Here is a 20,437-nt window from a genome sequence, read left to right on the forward strand (position 1 = left end):
TCACATATTCACTATCAATTTATGAATTTTTGCATGTATTTCCAAATCCCTCCAATCCTGCTTTTTGTTTTAAAGCAAGGGTACAAATGTTGCTACTAAAACCTATAGTGTTTTAAGAGCAAAGCTGCACTGCTGCTTCTCCACCCCTCTGGCATCATGCCAAGCTCTTTATTTTTTGTTGTTTACTTTCCTGTTTATTTAGCACATGGTGTTATATTAATTTCAGGTGTACAATATAATGATTCAACAATTCTATACATTACTCAGTGCTCATCGTGGTAAGTGTACTCTTTATTCCCTTCACCTGTTTCACCTGTGCCCACAGCTGCTTAAAATTTTGCTTGTCATTTCCCAAAATCTCTCAAGTGGTAAACACTATAACCTATAAAGAAGTGAAATGAACTTGCTCTTAGATGATCAAAGTAGCAGAGCTAAGTACTTCAGCATTCTCACTATGACCATGATACTGTGTGAGGATAGAAGCTCCATGAACACTGCTTTAGCAGAATTAAATTCTGATGATACAATTCCTTCTTTGATCTGTATCTCTTAACAGACAAAGCTTAAGATGCTGCTGGGCTGAAATATTTGCATGAAACTAAAATTTTACTAATCACTATTCATAAACATAGTGCAATTAACAAGTACATGAATGGATGAAAACAAGGAAACACGGTAGGAAGCCTGACAATAATGTCAGAGACCCTGTAAACAAAGTAGTTTGACACGATTAAAGTATATTAATTAAAACCTATATATTGTGATTAATTTAAAAGCAGTTAATGTGTTCATATATCCAACTTTATTAAAACAGAAGCTGGTATAATTAACTTAGTTCAAAAATAAGGCCAAAAATTGAAATGTCATGCTTCTGCCCACACCAGGGAAGGAACTTTTTAGAAGTACACATATTGCCAACAGCAGGCAATGCACCAGTCCTTGAAACAAGACAACGCATTGTACGAAGGCAAATGATGCTACTAGCAGACAACAAACCTACCCAACAAACCAAAGAAAATAACAGAATGGAATACCAGAAAACAAAATTACTTAGGTTGACTATGTTTTAAGTATTTGTCCAATAGGTTTTATTATATTTCTTTCATTTTAAAGTAATCCCTACACCCAACATGGGGCTTGAGCCCACAACCTGGGTTTAAGAGTTGCCTGCTCTACTGACTTGAGCCAACCAGGCGACCCTATTTTGTTATTTTTCTCATTAGTTTATGCATAAAGTCCAAATAACTTATTCTAACACATTGTTTTGTTTTGTTTTGTTTTTAAGAAAAGGAGATATTAGGAAATCAGAGCTTTAATATATATAAAAGTGACACAATTTAGCACTGTAACTCCAGAAACATTAAATATCTCAAAACAGAAAATAACTTGCCAGCAATGAGTATTTTGTTTTTCTTTTTAAAGATTTGACTTACTTATTTGACAGAACCAGCATGAGCAGGGGGAGCAGCAGGCAGAGGGAGAGGGAGAGAGGGAAAAGCAGACTCCCCCCTGAGCAGGGAGCCCAATGCAGGACTCAATCTCAGGACACTAAGATCCCAGGACCTGAGCCGAAGAGGCTTCACTCAGGCTTCACTGACTGAGCCACGCAGGTGCCCCTTGGTAATGAGTATTTTGAAAGATGTTGTTCAGTCAAGAATGTTTAGCAACCCTTTAAAATGTTTTTTATACATTTTATATATTTTATAGAGAAATACTTTCTTCATATTTTTCAATAACATAATGCTTATTAATAACACTGCTTTCATAGTAAGTGCCTAAAGGAGAAAAAAGTCACATAGAAAATATATGGATAGTTATCTTTAAACCAGAGTGCATACAAGACAGAGCTTTGAACATATATCTTCTGAAACACATAGTGACAATATCTTCATATAAAAGTAACACAGAAAAAAAATAAATAAAAAAAATAAAAAAATAAAAAAAAAATAAAAGTAACACAGAGACTGTGTGAGTGGCTTATGGAATCGCTTTTTAGCCCTGTTTTCCCTCAGAATGAAACTGATTCTAAAGGTGAACTGTTCGTGTAGTGCCTGTTACGGGGGGCAGGTCCAGGCCTGAGGGTGTTCCGGCCAGTTCAGGACTTCATTAACCTGATGCGGACAATCCTAAATAGCATTCTTCACTGGAAAGACAGGACAAAAGCCAGGTGAGGTCCTGTGGCACATCAAACAGGGTACTGTCTCAGGCTCATCTACCTCCAGTATTTCTCAGACTGTGTCACATAAACTGCTAGATCTAAGAGAAGAGTGGGTGTAGGTGCATGGAGACCCCTGTGTGAGCTTACCATAGGAATACTCTGAATCTGCAATATTCTCAAATATGTAATGAATTTTCAAGGGTGAGCAATACTGTGTTGATTAAAGTTGTTCACTGAACAGTTTTTCTCAGAGAACCATTATGGAATGGTTTCATATAGAACATTTTTGGGAAACGCTTTAGACTTTTTGGGGCAAAGTCTCCTAAGGTTATTCTAATTCAGACCTAGATTATTCAACCACCACTCTTGAGCTGGGACTGGGCCCACTAAGAATCTGCACCACAAGTGAACAAGGGTACATGGAAACAGCATTATTGTAGCACACATAAATACCGGTAAACAGAAAAACTAAGTAAATGGCTTCATATGCATTTTATATTTAATTGCCCTTGAAAATTCCTTTTTTTTTTTTTGGAGAATTCCTAATTCTATCTTTAATTGGCAAAGGGTATTGCATTTATAATCGAAGCAATGGTAGAGCCTTCTCTACCTCGTTCCCAGTAAAAGCCATGGAACTTGGTGCTCATAGACTTCAACTATTGCCACATTGTAAAATAATGACAAAATATCAGTCTTCTGCAACCTAAAATACTCTTTAAAAAATGGAGGTGCTGTCTGCTTCATAGCAATGCTGTGCGTGTGACTGGAGTGCTAGGCACGTTTCTGCTAAAATGAAGCTACTTGGCGATTAAGTGGATAATATTGTGGAAATAATCTGGGGAAAAAACCTGCCTTAAGGGGAATAGTCACCAAGTTTTGAAGTGCATTATTTTATTCAAGTTGATCATAGGATTGTAGACCTCCGCCATGAAGTAGCTGTGAGAGTTTTTTTTTTTTTACTGGTTTATGTAAATTGATGTGATACTTCATTTTATGATTCCTTCCTAGTAAAAAACCATTGAAACGCTACTGTTCTTCCCCCAAATTCTGTAGAACATACTAAAAACATCGACAGCTGCCCAAATTTTTCTTTTTCTTAAATAATATAATGCTTCATTCACTCAAGCAGAAGCTGAAGAGTTTAAGTTTATACAGAGGTGACAAACATTTCTGTAAGGGGCCAGATAATATTTTAGGCTTTGTGAGTCTCACTCTGCCGTGCTGTCTGAAAGCATAGATAATGTCTACATAAATGGGCAAGGCTGTTTTCCTCCCAAAATTTTATTTATGGGCACTGAAATTTGAATTTCATATAATTTTCACCTATCGTGAAATACTAATTCTGGTCATTTTCAACTATTTTAAAAATATAAACAGCATTCACAGTTCAGATGGCCATGGGCCTCACCCAGACAGGCAGCAGCTGGTTTGTACTGTTAGGTTGGCTCACAACCAGGCCCAGGATTGGAAAGCAAGCCTGGCTGTGAAGTTAACTACCTACCTACTGACGATGTAGTCTTGATCAAGTGCACAAGTTTTTACGTTTCAAATTTCTTAGTTTAAAATGGAGATGATTCCTTACTTCAACCTTTCTTGGAAGGTCTAAGTAATTTGGGTTTTAAACACTTTACACAGTGCTTGGCACATAATCAACACAAGTAAATGTTAACTGTTATTGTGGACAGTATTGCTGCCATTGTGGGGCCCCTAAAAAATAACTCACTTGACCTGTCAGTTTCTTCATGAGCAAAACAGAGAAAACCTGCTACTCTACAAACCACAGGACTGGTACAAACAGCCTTCACCCTGAGCCAGGCATCCATCTGCTTGGAGACAGCAGCCTGTCTCTCAAACCACACGTTGCTTTTGTCACACTCCTGTTCCAAGCTCTTCGAGGCGTCCTACTGACTATGAAGTGGTGTACACACCCTGGTGTGGCTATAGGGCTTGTCCTGCTTGGTCTGTGCCTGCCTTCTTTATTGACTCAAGGACAGTCAATGATACATTCGTTTCAGGAGCATAGCACAGTGAACCCGCGGGTCTGTACATCGTGCTGTGCTGAGTCTGCCCCCACATGGCGCTGTCCCAGTGACACTGGTTCTCTTCCCTATGCTGTGCGTCTAATTCCTATAACTTCTTCACTCCATAGCTGGAGGGCTACCCCTTCCTCTCCCCTGTCCATTCCCTTAACCCCTTGCCCTCTGGTAGCTCTGTTTGCTCTCTGTACTTTTGGGGTATGTTTCTGGTTTCTATTTCTCTCTTTTATTTGTTAGACTCCACATACAAGTGAAATCATATGGCATGTCTTTCTCTGATTTGCTTAAATTAGCATAATACCCTCTAGGTCCACCCATGTTGTTATAAACAGCACAAATTCCATCCTTTTTCATGGCTGAATAATGTACCATTGTATACAGAGACATCTTCTCTATTTATGCATCTAACACTGGGCTGTGTGCATATCTTGGCTATCGTAAATCATGCTGCAATAAACATAGGGGTGCATGTATATTTGTCAAATTGGTGTTTTCATTTCCTTTGGGTAAATCCTGGTAGTGTGATGACTGGATCACAGGACAGTTCTATTTTTAATTTTTAAGGAAGCTCCATACTATCTTCCATAGTGGATGCATCAACTGACATTCTCACCAGCAGTGCATGAGACTCTCTCCACATCCTCTGTTGTTCCTTGTGTTTTTGATTTTAGCCATTCTGTCAGGTGTGAGGTGGTATTTCACTGTGATTTTGATGTGCATTTCCCTGATGAAACGCAATGGATTTATTTTTTTTTAATTTATTTATTCATGAGAGACACAGAGAGAGAGAGACAGACAAGACAGAGAAGCAGGCTTCATGCAGGGAGCCCCATGTGGGACTTGATTCTGGGTCTTCAGGACCACGCCCTTGGCTGAAGGTGGCGCTAATCCGCTGAGCCACCCAGGCTACCCCAATGGATTTCTGTATATTGATTTTGTATCCTGTGACTTTACTGAATTTGTGTACCAGCTCTAGTTTCAGTAGGGTCCTTCAGGGTTTTCTATATATAATATTTCATAACCTGCAAACAGTGGAAGTGTGACTTCTTCCTTACCAATGTGGATGGCTCTTATTTCTTTTTGTTGTCTGGTTGCTGAGGCTAGGACTTCCAGGACTACGTTGAATAAAAGCAGTGAGAGTGGACATCTCTGTCTTGTTCCTGAGCCAAAGGGAAAAGCTCTCGGTTTTTCACCATTGAGTATGATGTTCACTGTCAGTCTTTGTTATGTGGAGCTATGCTACGTTCCCTCTAAACTTCTTTGTGGAGTATTTTTATCGTGAATGGATGTTGTACTTTGTCAAATTCTTTTTCTGCATCTACTGAAATGTTTTTTTTTTTAAAATCATTTCTCTTATTGATGTGATGTGTCACATTGATTGATTTGAAAATATCGAACCACCCTTCCATTCCAGGAGTAAATCCCACTTGATTATGGTAAATGATTTTTAAAAATATATTGTTGGATTTGGTTTGCTAATGAGAGAGACTGGCCTATATTTCTCTTTTTATGTGCTATCTCTGTCTGGTTTTGGTATCTGGGTGGTGCCTCAGAGAATGAATTTGGACATTCTTCCTCCTCTATATATTTTTTATTTTTTTTTCCTCCTCCTTCTTTAAATGTTTGGTGGAATTCACCTTTGAAGCTGTCTGGTCCTGAACTTTGTTTCAGTTTTGAAAGGTTATATGTTCCTAGGAATTTATCCATTTCTTCTAGGTTGTCCATTTGTTGATGTATAATTTTTCATATTTTCTTAAAATCGTTTGCATTTCCATGCTGTTATTTCTCTTCTATCCTTTGTGATTCTGTTAATTTGCATCATCTGTATCTTCCCTCTTTTTATGACTCTGGATAGAAATTCATAAATTTAGTTAATCATTTCTAAGAACCATCTTTTGGTTTCATTGAGCTGCTGTACTTTTTTTTTTTTTTAGTTTCTTTATCATTTATTTCTGCTCTAACTTTTATTATTTTCTTCCTTCTGCTGGTTTGAAGTTTTGTTTGTTCTTCTTTCTCTAGCTCCTTTAGGTGCAAGGTAGGTTGTTTGAAATTTTTCTTGTTTCTTCAGGTAGACCTGTATGGGTATGCTTTTCCCTCTTAGAACTGCTTTTCCTGTATTCCAAAGAATTTAGACTATTATGTTTTCTTTTTTTAAAAAAATTACTATTATCTTAATTGCAGTATAGTTAACGTAGTGTTAAATTAGTTTCAGGTGCACAATATACTGTTTTCAATTTCATATGTCACCATCTATCTTTTAATTTCCTCTTTGATTTCTTCCACGACTCACTGTTTAGTGGCATGTTAACTTCCATGTGTGTGTGTTCTAGTTTTTTCTGTGATTGATAGTTTCCTACCTTTGTGTTCTGACAAGTTACCTAAAAATATTTCACTCTTCTACAATTTATTATGACTTGTTTTGTGGCAGTTTCCTTACAAATTTTCTGCAAGGATTATCTCTCCACTGATGTAAGTGGGGTGTTGAAGTCTCCTTGGTGTTTAATGTCTGCTAATATTTATGTATTTAGGTGCTCTAATGTTGGGTGCCTAAATACAACTGTCCCTCATCCTCATGGACCGACCCCTTTACCATTACATGATGGCCTTCTTAGACTCTTGTCACCATCTGTTTTCAAGTCCATTTTGTACAAGTATTGTTACCTTGGCTTTCCCCCCAGTCTACATAAATGGTATGTGCCTGGAGATCTGAAGTGAGTCTCTCATAGGCCTTATCTTCTTATCTATTCATCGACCTGTGTTTATCGACAAGTATTTAGACCACGTCCACTTTCAGTATCAATTATTGCCATTCTATTCATTGTTCTTGGGTTGTTTTGTAGTTCTTCTCTGTTCTGTGCTTTTCTTCTTGGCTATTTCTTAGTGATTGATGATTTTCTGTATATTATGCTTGGATTTCTTTATCTTTTGTGTATCTTTTATAGGTTTTGGGTTTGTGGTGGCATGAGGCTCATATATAGGATCTGAAATATACAGTGGTCCATATCATGTTCATGGTCATTTAAGTTTGAATACACTCTTAAAGAACTGCTTCTTTACTCCCTATTCCATGTTTTAGTCATAATTTTCTTATTTCTAATTATGGTATTTTCTTTTCCAGTTTAACATTTCTTGAAGGGCCAGATTTAAGGTGATGAACTTGTTTTAACTATTGTCTGGGAAACTAACTCAATTTTGAATGACATACTTGCTGGGTAGAGTATTCTTGGTTAGAGGTTTTAACTTCCATCACTTTGAATATATCATGCCATTCTCATTGGGACATCAAAAGTTTTTGCCGAAAAATCAGCTGAGAGCCTTAAGAGGTTTCTCATGTACGTGGCTGCTCTGTGGTTGCTTTTAAAATTCTTTGATACTACTTTCTGCCATTTTAATGACTATGGATTACAGTGTGGCTCTCCTTGGGGTCATTGTGTCTGGAGCTCTCTGTGCTCCCTGGACGTGGAGGTCTGCTTCCTCCGCATGGCAGGGAAGTCTTCCCTCATTATTTCTCCAGGTAAGTTTTCCACCCCATTCTCTTTCTTCTTCTTCTGGGATCCATATAATGCCAATGTTTGCTGGATGTTGTCCAACATACTCCTTAACCTATCCTCATTTTTAAAAATTCTTTTTTCTTGTTACTGTTCAGCAGGAGGCACCTGGGTGGGGCCTCTGGAGCTGAAGTAGTCCTGGTCCAGGAGGTCTCAGAGTGTTGTAGCTGAGGGAGCCCTAGCAAGCCACCTGGAGTGTTCTGGGTTACATACCACACACCTCTGTTCCCTTGGTGCAATGACTAGTGCTGTGGTGAATGCTGAACAGGGGGTATCTCAGTGTCTATTGTGCTGGAGCCACCACCTTGGTGTGACACCTGAGAATTATGTGGGCTAGGCGTGCAGGGCCCACTGTGGGTAGAAGACTGGCCATGGCACTTGGACTCTGTTCCCACATGCGCTATGAAGGCAGATGTGGAAGAGGCAGTGGTGCTCCCCAGCCCTTTCTACCCAGAGTGTGGTGCAGCAGCTCCCCTGTCATTTGGAATGGGAGCTGAATCGGCTCACCACAGTCCCTCAGAGCTACTCCTAGCTGCTGCAGTTCACAGTGTGGTAGTTCCTTTCATTACCGGTGTCTCCTCTCTCTTGCTGCTCTCTGTTTAGTCTCTGTAGAACGGGATCTCTGCGCCATTCTCTATGTGATTTGTGTGCAAAGTTGTTGTGCAGAGATGGTCAACCAGACCTCAGGGTCTTCAGGAGGAACTGATTTGGTGTGTCCTGGAGGACATGAGTTCAGGGTCTTCCTATGTCATCATCTTGGACCAGAACCCCATCTTGGCCTACCTTTCTAATTACATCCCCTCCCACATGAACCATACATCCCAGATGTGCCAGACCTGCAGTTCTCAGGATGCCCTAGGGCTCTCAGATCATACCACCTTGCATGTAAGCATGCTGCTTCTTCTCTGTGAAATGCCTTGCCTCTAGCATTCTTCTATTTATCCTGGATCTCTTCTTATTCATACTGTGACTACAAGTTCTGAGAGAAGCTGCCTCCTCCCTGAGGACAACTCTCCTCCATCCAATTATGTGTCATACATCTGAGGCCTCCCTTACCTGCCAGACAGTTTGCATGAACCTCTAAATTGTACTTAAAACTCTGAGCTATAGTCATATAATTGTTTGCTCGCCCACTTAACAAAATGTTCTGATGGAAGAAAGTTATTTGTCTGTGTAACTCTAGGAATGTAAGTATTTAATGATGATGGATAGCATTTGGTAAACACAAAAGCACTGTATGAAGTTTTCACTAATGTGAAAACATTAAAAAATATTAGCATCAGGACAAGTGGGACCTACACATCTGAGGCACTATGCTAGGTATGCTTCACATACACAGAAACTTATTCAATACTCAGCCCGGGGCTGTAGATACATCACTGTCTCCAATGTCACATAAGAAAACTGGATTGGAGGGTTTGGAACTTGGCCCAAAGCCCCCAGCTCATCAGCTAGGGAAGCAGGGCTCCAGTATGCTATGTGCTAATGCATTCGGTAGTGTGCCTCCTCTCACACAAGAATGGTCAGAGATGCTAAGTTGATACAGAAGGAAGAGCTCATGGTAAAGGAGAGGATGAGAAGTTGGGGAGGAGGGATAGAGCAGTGAATACAGCCACAAATCCTTTCATTATGAAGGAAATCCCTTTCATAAAAGTAAAAAAATTCATAGTATCTGAGCCATTTCTTTTATTGGCTAAATACTCAAATTAATTTTCTCTCTCTGTACATGAGCTATTTTTTCTAATTAAATTATTTTTAAAGTGTGGTAAATAAAATAGGATAGAAATGATAAAGTAAAATACTATGAAGCAATACATTCTGAGTCTTGTAATATCATGCTGCTTTGCATACCACCCAGTAACAGACTGGCATTGTCCCTAACACTACATTCCCGATCTGCACTCAGTTTCTGGCCAATTATGTCCGTATTGCTCCAAGCTATCCTTTTCTGCATTTCTAACTACCCAATTATTCTCTGCACTCTGTTTTTTTTTGCTGGGGCTTATACATGTCCGACCTTTATCTCCACTGAAGTCATTATATGGATTTTGTTTCGCAGAGAATGAACACTTAATTTGGATCCATTTGAATTAGTCTCTATGATCATATACAACTTTATATGTTATGGTCAAAAACCCTTTGCAAATTCCAACCTTAACTTTTACATATAACTTCTAGCTTTGTTATCATACCTGTTAATAATAGCCAGATGGAAATAAATATTGACTGCTCTCTTTTCTATCTGATAAGTCACTCCAATCCTAGAGACAATAAAGCTAATATGCAGGAAAATGGGATACTTCAGAAATATGGATTGATCTTTCAGGTTAGAGGATCCTCTTTTAGCTCTTGGACCAATGACTGCCAATCATTACTACAGCCTTATTTTGTTGTTTCCTAAAAATATTCTGTTGCTTTTTATTTTTTATAATGAGAATTATCATTATTGGAAAATTCAATGCACCACTTTTTCTTATAGTAAGCAGTATATGAAATAGATCTTAGTCATCACATGTAGAATCAAAACTTTAAAGTTTATATTCATACTTATATTTTAAAATTTTAGTAAGTAGGAGTCACATGGTTCATCTACAACTGTGTCCTGTTTTAAAGGCAAGTATCTCCCAAGTTTCACTGTTGAAAGTTCTTCAATAATTGAGGGTTTTAAAGAGGGAAATGTTAATGAACTAAGTCTTTGTCAAGACTCTTTTCTTCCAGTTTTTGGGTGGGTCTGACATGGTGATGGAGGATGACGCTGAATCCCATGATGGACACCAAGTCATCAGCTATTTTCAAAGCATATCCTGAAGGAGGTCTGCAGGCTTATTGAACACAGCAGAGGACCACAAAGAGAACAGAGTGGGAAACCAGGTAACAGAGGGAACATCCTCCAACATGATGAACTACAGTGGGGAGGGACATACTGAGGGCCACACACTGATTCCTCTGCACAGAGACACAGAAAAAGGCCATGGTTTAGAAAGGCAACTGGAGTATAAAGAAACTAGGCCTAGAGTCCTGCCAACCCACGGTTTATGTTCCCCTCCACCTTGAATGCACACCGAAGGCAGGTGCCATAACCAGCCTGCTGCCTCGGCAAGCCCCAGGCCCCCAGCCCATTCCAGCTCTGGACACACTGGGTCACAGGGAAAAAGCAGCAGTTTAAAAGAGCAACTAGAATAGAAAAGATCCAGCCTTAGAATGTCTGTCAAATGGTGAGGAAGCTGCTGGAACTCTCTCTGGGTTGAAGAGGCTGGTGCGTGATGGATTATGTTTTGCCCTCCACCTTGACAGCACAGATGGCAACATAGTCTAGGTACCATTGCCAGCCTGCTACCTCACCAAACCAGCCCCAAGAATCCCCCCTAAAGCTGTCCCAGGCTGACACACACTGGGACACCCCTAGTCAGCACTCATTGTAGCTCCAGCTGTAGCACCATGTTGACGAAGGTGCAGAGCACCCCCACACACTCCAGGCCTGTACCACTTTGGCTCCAGATAACTCGTCATGGCACTCCCTGGAATAGATCACCCAGAATACCCCAGCTTGCTTGCTGTACTGCCAGGTGCCCTCTGTGTGAAGAGAGCTGGGATGGCCCCAGCTTGTGCCCACATTAGCTATGGCCATTCCACCAGGGCAGCCCCTGCACAGAGTGTCCCCAGACTTCTCAGCCATAGTCGCCAGGCACATAGTCTACACAGGGGATGACCATACCCAAGACCACTTCAGTGTAAGAGAAATAGCTGTCTGCTAATTCATAGGAATACAGGAAGGATATGCTCCCAATGAAAGAATAAGACAAAATCCTCAAGAACTAAACAGAATGGAGGCAAGCAAAGTAATGATCCTAATGATACTCACTGGACTAGGGAGGAGAGTAGATGAACTCTGTAAGAACTTTAACAAAGAGAAAATTAAAAATATCAGAATTGAAAACAATAACTGAATTGAAAACTATAGAGGGAATCAGTAGCAGATTAGCAGATGCAGAACAATGGGTCAACTACTTAGAAGACAGGGTATCCCAAGTGGAACCGCAAAAAGAAAAAAGACTTTTAAAAAATGAGGACAAATTAAGGGATCTTCTGGACAGCGTGTATTATAGGGGCCTCAGAAAAGAGAGAGAGGGGGGCAGAAAACTTATTTGAATAGTAGCTGAAAACTTCCCTAACCCGGGGAAGGAAACAGACATCCAGGCTCAGGAAGCACAAAAAGCTCCACACACAATGAACCTATGGAGGTCTACACCATGAAACAACAATTAATATGCTGAAGATTAAATATAAAGATAGAATTTTAAAAGCAGCAAGAGAGAAGCAACTAGTTACATACAGGGAAACCGCGCAAGGCTGTCAGCTGATTTTTCAATAATCTTTGCAGGCCAGATTGGAGGTACAAGATATATTCTAAGTGATGAAAGGGAAAAACCTAGAACCAAGAATACTCCACTCCACAAGTTTATCATTCAGAATTGAAGGAGAGGGGATCCCTGGGTGGCGCAGTGGTTTAGCGCCTGCCTTTGGCCCAGGGAGCAATCCTGGAGACCAGGGATCAAGTCCCACATCGGGCTCCCTGCATGGAGCCTGCTTCTCCCTCTGCCTGTGTCTCTGCCTCTCTCTCTCTCTGTCTATCATGAATAAATAAATAAATAAAATCTTTTAAAAAAAGAATTGAAGGAGATATAGAGTTTACCAAAGGAGTTAATCGCTATTAAAAACAGGCTTTAAAAGAAATGTTGAAATGACTTCTTTAAGGGGAAAAGGAAGTGGCTATAATCAGACAAAACCTGAATGAAAGAGATTTTATCAATGACAGCAAACGTATAGCAACGATAATAGAGCAATCACATAAAAAGCTAGTATGAAGGTGAAAAAAAGTAGTAATTATCTTAGAAATTAAGGAACATCAAAAATATACAAAATATGACATCATACACATAAAACGTCAAGGAGCTGAGTAAAAATGAAATTATTTTAGAATATGCTCTAACTTTATGTAACCATCAACACAATACAGACTGCTATCCACTTAGGATCCTGTATATGAACCTCATGGTAACTGCAAAATGAAAACATTCAACAGATACACAAAAAATAAAGGGAAAGTCAAATTAACACTCTGGAAAGTCCTTTGTCACAAGGAAATAGAGGATGAAAGAAACAAGAAAGAACTACAAATACAACCAGAAAATGATGATAATAATGTCCTGTCATTTTGTTCAATAATTACTTTATATGGAAATGGTTCAAATGCTCCAATCAAAAGACACAGGGTGAATGAATGGATAGTGCAAGAAGACCCATCTCTATGCTGCCCTGTGGAAGACTCACTCTAGACCCCACGACATATACACACTGAAAATGGAGAGAAAAACACAATCCACGAAAATAGAAGCAGGAAAAACTCCAAGGTAGTGACATGTATGTCAGACAAAACAGACTTTAAAACAGATCGTAGAAGACAAAGAAGGGTGCTGCACAATGATAGCAAGATCATTCTAACAAAAGCATATAACAATAGTGACTATGTGCCCAATACTCCAACACTAAATACAAAGCAAACATGAGCAGATACAACACAATAATAGTTGGGAACATCAGCACACCATTTACATCAATGGAGAGATCATCCAGGCAGAAAACAAATAAAACCATTTCTTTGTATGACATGTAAGACCAGATATATACAGAACATTCCATGCAAAAACAACAGAAAGCATTCTTTTCAAGTGGGCATGAAGTTTTCTCTATAAGAGATCAACTATTAGTCAACAAAATAAGTCCACTGACAAGTGAAATCATATCAAGTTTATTTTCTGAATTATACGAAAAAATTTGAAAAAAACACAAACAGGTAGAAGCTAAGTTGCATGCTACTTAGGAGTCAATGAAGAAATCTAAAAGGAATAAAAAAAACCCATGGGAACAAATGAAAATTAAAGTATAGTACAAAAACATCTGCACACAACCAAAGCAGTTCTAAAAAAGGGTAATTAAAGTGATGCAGGCCAAGAGAAACCTCAAACCATCTAACTTTACACCTAAAGGAATGGAAAAAAAAAAAAAACTAAGTTAGTAGAAAGAAGAAAAAATAAAGGTGAGAGTAGAAATATATGAAATAAAGACTAAAAAATTTAGAAAAGATCAATGAAACCAAGAGTTAGTTCTTTAAAAAGATGAACAAGATTGATATATCTTTAGCCAGACTCATCAAGAGAAAAAGAGAGGACCCAAATATATAAAATCAAAGGACTATATAATACTGCTATGAAAAATTATATGCCAGCAAATTGGACAATCTAGAAGAAATGGAAAGATTCCCAGAAACATCAAATCTTCTAAGAATGAATCAAGAAGTAGAAAATCTGAACAGACTGTGTACTCATAATGAAATTGAATTAGTAATCCATAAAGCTCCCAACAAATAAAAGTCCAGGGCCTGATAGCTTCTCATGTAAATTCTACCAAACATTTATATAAGATTTAATATCCTCCCCGAACTATCACAAAAAATCAAAGAGGAAGGAAAGCTTTCCAATTCATTCTATGAAACCACCATAACCCTGATACCAAAATCAGACAAAGCCACTACAAAAAAAGAGAACTACAGGCCAATATCCCCAAAGGATATAGATGCAGAAATCCTTAACAAAATGCTAGCAAATGACATTCAGCAAACAATACAGTATAAAGATCATTCACCAATCAAGTGGGATATATTCTGGGGATGTGAGAATGGTTCAATGATCTGCATACACCACATTAACAAAATGAAGGCTAAAAATCATGTGATCATCTCAATAGATGCAGAAAAAGCAAAAAAATTCAACATCCATTCATGAAAAAAACCTCTCAACAGAAGGGGCTTGTTTAGAGGGAATATACCTCAACATAATAAAGACCTTGTAGGACCAACCCACAGCTAATATTAGACTCAATGGTAACAGGGTTTTCCCTCTAAGATTAGGGACAGGGCAAGAAGTCTACTACTGCCACATTTATTCAAAGTAATACTGGAAGTCCTAAACATAACAAACAGACAAGAGAAACAAATGGCATCCAACATGGTAAAGAAGTAAAACTGTCAATGTTGGCAGATGACATGGATGCTACAGGTAGAAAACCCTAAAGACTCTACCAAAAAAAAAAAAAAAAACCAAAAAACAAAAAACAATAAAATAAATGAATTCAGCAAAGTTGCAAGATACAAAATGAATATACAGAAGTCTGTAGCATTTCTGTGGACTAATAACTAAGTAGCAGAGAAACTTAGGAAACAATTGCACTTATAATTGTACCAAAATGAAAGAAATACCCAGGAAAAACTTACCCAAAAAGGTGAAATATGAGTAATCAAAAGCGATAGAGCTCTGATGAAAGAAATTCAAGAGAACACAAACAAATGTAAATATATACCAGATTCATGGATTGGAAAAATATTGTTAAAATGCCCACACAGTAATCTGCAGATGCAATGCAATCCCTATTACCCATAGTATTTTTCATAGAACTAGAACAAACAATCCTAAAATTCGTATGGAGCCATAAAAGACACTAAATAGCCAAAGCAATCTTGAGAAAGAAGAACCAAGTTGAAGGTGTCACAATTCCAGATTTCAAGATATACCACCAAAGCTGTAGTAATCAGAACAGTATGGTACTAACACAAGGAGACAAACAGATCAAGAACAGACAGCCCAGCCTACGCTCGCATGGTCAATTAATTATGAAAGAGGATACAGGAATACACAATTTAAAAATGATTATCTTTTCAACAAATGGTGCTGGGAAAACTACTACCTGCAAAAGAATGAAACTGGACTACTTTCTTACACCATACACAAAAATAAAATGGGTTAAAAACTTAAATGTGAGACCTGATACCATATAACTCCTAGAAGCAAACACAGGCAGTAAGATCTTTGTTATGAGTCTTAGCAACATTTTTCTAGGTATGTCTCCTCAGGCAAGGGAAACAAAGTAAAAAGTGAACTACTGGAACTACACCAAAATAAAAAGATTCTGCACAGCAAATAAAGCTATCAACACAACAAAAAGGCAGCCTACTGAATGAAAGAAGATATTTGCAATGATATATCTGATAAGGGATTCATATCCAAAATATACAAAGAAACTCTACAGCCCAATCCCTGAAAAACAAATAATTTGATTAAAGAATAGGTAGAGGACCTGAGTAGATATTTTTCCAAGAAAACATACAAATGGCAACAGACACATGAAAAGATGCTCAATGTTACTGTCATCAAATAACTGCAAATCAAAGAAGCACAATGAGAGATTACCTCACACCTGTCAGAATGGTTAGTATAAAAAAGATGAGCAATAACAAGTGCGGATGAGGATGTGGAAAAAAGAAACCTTTGTTCACTATTGCTGGGAATAATGCACACTGGTGCAGCCACTGTGGAAAATAGTAATGATGTTGCCTAAAAAATTAAAGGTAGAAATATTATAACTTTTCAGCAATTCCACTTCTGCATATTTACTCAAGAACAAAAACACTAACTTGAAAAGACACACACTTCCTGTTTATTGTTGCATTCTTTACAACACCATGACACAGATGCAGCATCACTGTCTACTGACAGCACAGCAGATGGATAGTGCTTCTTGCATACACACACAGCCACAAAAAAGAGTAACACCTTGCCACTTGTGACAATATGGATAAAGTGTAAGGGTGTTATGATAAGTGAAGTCAGGTAGAGAAAGACAAACACCATATGATTTGATCTCTATGTGGAATCTAAGAAACAAAGCAAATGAACCAATTAAACAATATAGAAATAGACCCCTAAATACAGAAAACAATCTGGTGGTTGGTGGAGGGTAGGGGGTGGAGGGATGGGCAAGATGGGTGAAGGGAGTAGTGGGTCCAGCCCTCAGCTATGGAATGAGTCGTGGGGATGAATGTGACAGCAAAGGAGATGGAGTCAACAGTGATGTGACAGTGCCCTATAGGGGCAGGTGGCAGCTCTAACCGTGGTGGGCATAGCTCACCTTGTGGCACATCCAAAACTGACCTGACACTGTGTACCAACTATACTCGAATTAGAAAAAAAAAAAAAAAGAAAAAAGAAAGAAAGAAGAAAGAAAGAAAGAAAAAGAGAAAGAAAGAAAGAAAGAGAAAGAAAGAAAGAAAGAAAGAAAGAAAGAAAGAAAGAAAGAAAGAAAGAAAGAAAGAAAGAAAGAAAAAAAGACCTGTTTTCTTCATCTACCTATTCCCAGCAGAGGGCCACAGTACAACAGGTGTGTATTAGCCTGTCCACACTGTCTGTCGATTTCTGCATGGCTAATACATAATACTTGGTAACCCATATTACCATTAAAAGCTTTTGCTCTTAGCAGGGTATATATACATTACTTAGAAATTGAAAACTATAATGCTATTCTTTCCATAACAAAGATTTTAAAATGTCCCATACATTTAAACATTATAAAGGACACTATAAATTTGTTCAAATGCAGGTGAGATTAGAAAGTAAACAAAAAATACCTAGGCCGAGACTATTGATCCCGAAGGCAGGGCTGCCTTACCTGGGGAATCCAGCCCACACAGCAAGGGAGAACTGGTGACACGCTTGGAGAATCGTGGTGGTTTTCAGAGAGCCGGCTCCCGTCAAAACTGCAGCCTTCCAGAAGCAAGCCGCCCATCTGTCATGGAAATAAGCAGACCTCTGAAATCTACATTCAAGTCAGGAGTTGAAATGTCAGGAGTTACTATGTCCTATCTCAGGAGGAAAGGCAACACACGTTCCATTGTGACAGTGTATGCCAAGCTTTCTGAGAACAAAGATGATGGCATTTAATCCAAGAACAAAAAAGGTGAAGACCTGCACCACTGTTCACGGTGATCTTGCCACAGATAGAATTATCAATTTTAGTGTATACTTTTTTGTCTGTGTCTATTTATTTAGCAGATAGGTTAGGAATACTTAATATGTCATCAGTTACAGCTACAGGCATGTTGGTATCAGATTAGTAGAAGCATAATAGAAAATGCCAAAAAGTTAGTCTTTCTTCAACGGTGAAAAAGCATAATTAAAGAAGAATGTGTGTTCCCTGCTTGGAGTTTTGACATCCTTTTTTAAAGAACAGAACAAAGCTCAGAAAATTGAATGCAAATGATCTGTGACATGCTGTGTAGGGCTGAAAGAATAATAAAAAAGAGTTAATCTCTTTTTCTAGATTGACTTTGGTGTACATTCAGGGAATTATGAAAATAAAAATAGAACTATTTTGATAATATTAATTTCATATTTATTCTGTAAAAGTATTCATTTAGTTTCTAAGTGTTACTCTACCCTGAGTTTATCTAAAGGCAACAAAGGTCAAGTCAGTACTTTGTATTTTGAGCCACAACTATAGTCTCATAATGTGAATTTGTGTAGAATATACAGAACAATCTTTTTTAAAAAAGATTTTTTAAAAATATTTTATTTATTTTTTTGAGAGAGAGCATGAGCAGGGGGAGGGGCAGAGGGAGAAGCACTCAGGGGAGCCCTGAGCAGGAGCTCAATTCTAGGATGCCAGGATCATGACCTGAGCTGAAGGCAGATGCTCAACCAACTGAGCCACCCAGGATTTATTTTAGAGAGAGAGAGTGAACATTTGAGTAGTGGAGAGGGTCGGGCAGGGAAGGGAGAGAATCTCAAGCAGACTCCATGCTGGATGTGGAACCTGGCATGGGGCTTGATCTCACAACCATTTGACATCATGACCTGAGCTGAAACCAAGAGTCAGATGGTTAACTGATTGCCCTGCCCAGGTGGCCCAATACAGAACAATCTTATAAATATTACATTGTACTTTAAGGTTTTATCATGCTCAATAGAAGTGCTATAGAATTGAGATGATGGAAGACTTACTATAATTTAGCTGAGGATGAGTTTTAGGCTGTGGTATAGATGTGAGAAGGTACTAGTAGATATGCCTTGACAAATAATTTTGAATAGCTAATTTTGCAGTAAGGTTGCTGTACCATAGAAAAGATAAGCAGCCTGTTTGTTAGTGAGAGAGCTGGTACAAAAATAGAATTACTGAATACCTAAGTTTAACACTCAATTACAGCACTGACATAATGATATTCAGGCCACTTTGTTGGTAAAGCAAGTTGGCCTTGAAAAGGTGCTAAAATTTAGAGAGTTATCTGCTAATTTCAGTGCTAACCTCTCTAGGTAAGACAGTTCTTTTAGGGCCTCTTCTAGAAATTCCATCAAGTTTCTTTTTTTTTTTTTTTTTTAATTTTTTTTTATTTATTTATGATAGTCACAGAGAGAGAGAGAGAGGGGCAGAGACACAGGCGGAGGGAGAAGCAGGCTCCATGCACCGGGAGCCTGATGTGGGATTCGATCCCGGGTCTCCAGGATCGCGCCCTGGGCCAAAGGCAGGCGCCAAACCGCTGCGCCACCCAGGGATCCCTCCATCAAGTTTCAAGCTTAATTTGTCTGCCTGCAAATTTGTAAATGTAGTTCTTGCTGAGAATGCCACAGCTTTACTATGTACTATGGTCTATAGTTTTTCACTGTTCTTCATCTTCATTAAATGATAAACAATATTAAGTGCTATTTGTACTTATTTATGAATGCATACTTCATACTTTCTAATAAAAGTTTGTCAGAAGTCTATTTTAGCCATTAATGCTTTATTGTGCAGCACACATATCTCTTGGATGCAAAAAAAAATAATTATTTTTATTTTTTAAAGATTTTATTTATTTGAGAGAGAGAGATAGAGAGAGAGAGAGAGAGAGCACGCAAGCAGGGGGGAGGGGCAGAGGGAGAAGCAGACTCCCCACGGAGCAGGGAGCCCGATGCAGGACTCGATCCCAGGACTCCAGGATCATGACCTGAGCTGCAGACAGACATTTAAGCCACTGAGCCACCCAGGTACCCCTCAAAGAAATGATTATTAATAATTACTGAGATCAGAGCTCACTTGTTTACATTATATTAAAAAAGCCGCATCCCTGAGGCTGCCTTCTCCCAACATCTGCACAAATGCACTGTTTGAGTGAAACCCAGTATTAAGTGAAAGGGGTCTAAATATACATGTCCTTTTATTATATGACTTTCTTTAATTACTCTTGCTTATAATTATAAATACCTGGCTTTCAATTTAATAGAAGAAACAGAAAATCATTAAACCATAGAGAAAAAATCTGCACCAAATGTTATTTTACACTTGAATCTCTGATTAAAAACAGGCAACTGGAGAAGTAAGAGAAATTAAACACACACACACACACACACACACACACACACCTGGTTTTGTTCACAGTTTCAAAACCATGTAAGGGTTAGTGCAAACCAGGCTGACCATAATTATGTAAGTTTACTCCAAATACTAACTACCAAATCTACTTGGAAAGGGCTACTCATAAGATCTTACAGAACTCTTAGCTTCTTACTTCAAAAGGGGCTAGCAACAGTTCACTAAAAACAGTAGTAAAGCCATTAGTTTCATATATGATGCTGAGTTTCCTAAATACTTCTGACTTGAACTTAAATTTGTCTTGGATTTCATGGTAAATTTGATATTAAAACCTGAATTTTATTTTGATAAATTATATGGCATTATTTATCATAAACCCCCTTTTAAAAATAAAAATATATCATGCAGAGAAATATTTTTTAAATGTACATGTTCCTACCACTCAGTATTATTAGACTTTA

The 20,437-nt window shown here is 38.3% G+C and overlaps 1 protein-coding gene across 10 annotated transcripts in view; it reads right to left on the reverse strand.

Moving 5' to 3' along the window:
• DYNC2H1 (dynein cytoplasmic 2 heavy chain 1) overlaps positions 1-20,437 on the reverse strand; it is a 344,376-nt gene that overhangs the window by 8,399 nt on the left and 315,540 nt on the right. For all 10 annotated transcript variants that reach the window (XM_041770022.1, XM_041770021.1, XM_041770024.1 and 7 more), the window contains one exon: positions 17,301-17,417. In XM_041770022.1, coding sequence (XP_041625956.1) covers positions 17,301-17,417 — 117 coding nt within the window. The remainder of the gene's footprint in view (positions 1-17,300; positions 17,418-20,437) is intronic.

This window comes from Vulpes lagopus, chromosome 10, assembly GCF_018345385.1.
Source record: "Vulpes lagopus strain Blue_001 chromosome 10, ASM1834538v1, whole genome shotgun sequence".
In the NCBI taxonomy this organism is placed as follows: Eukaryota; Metazoa; Chordata; class Mammalia; order Carnivora; family Canidae; genus Vulpes; species Vulpes lagopus.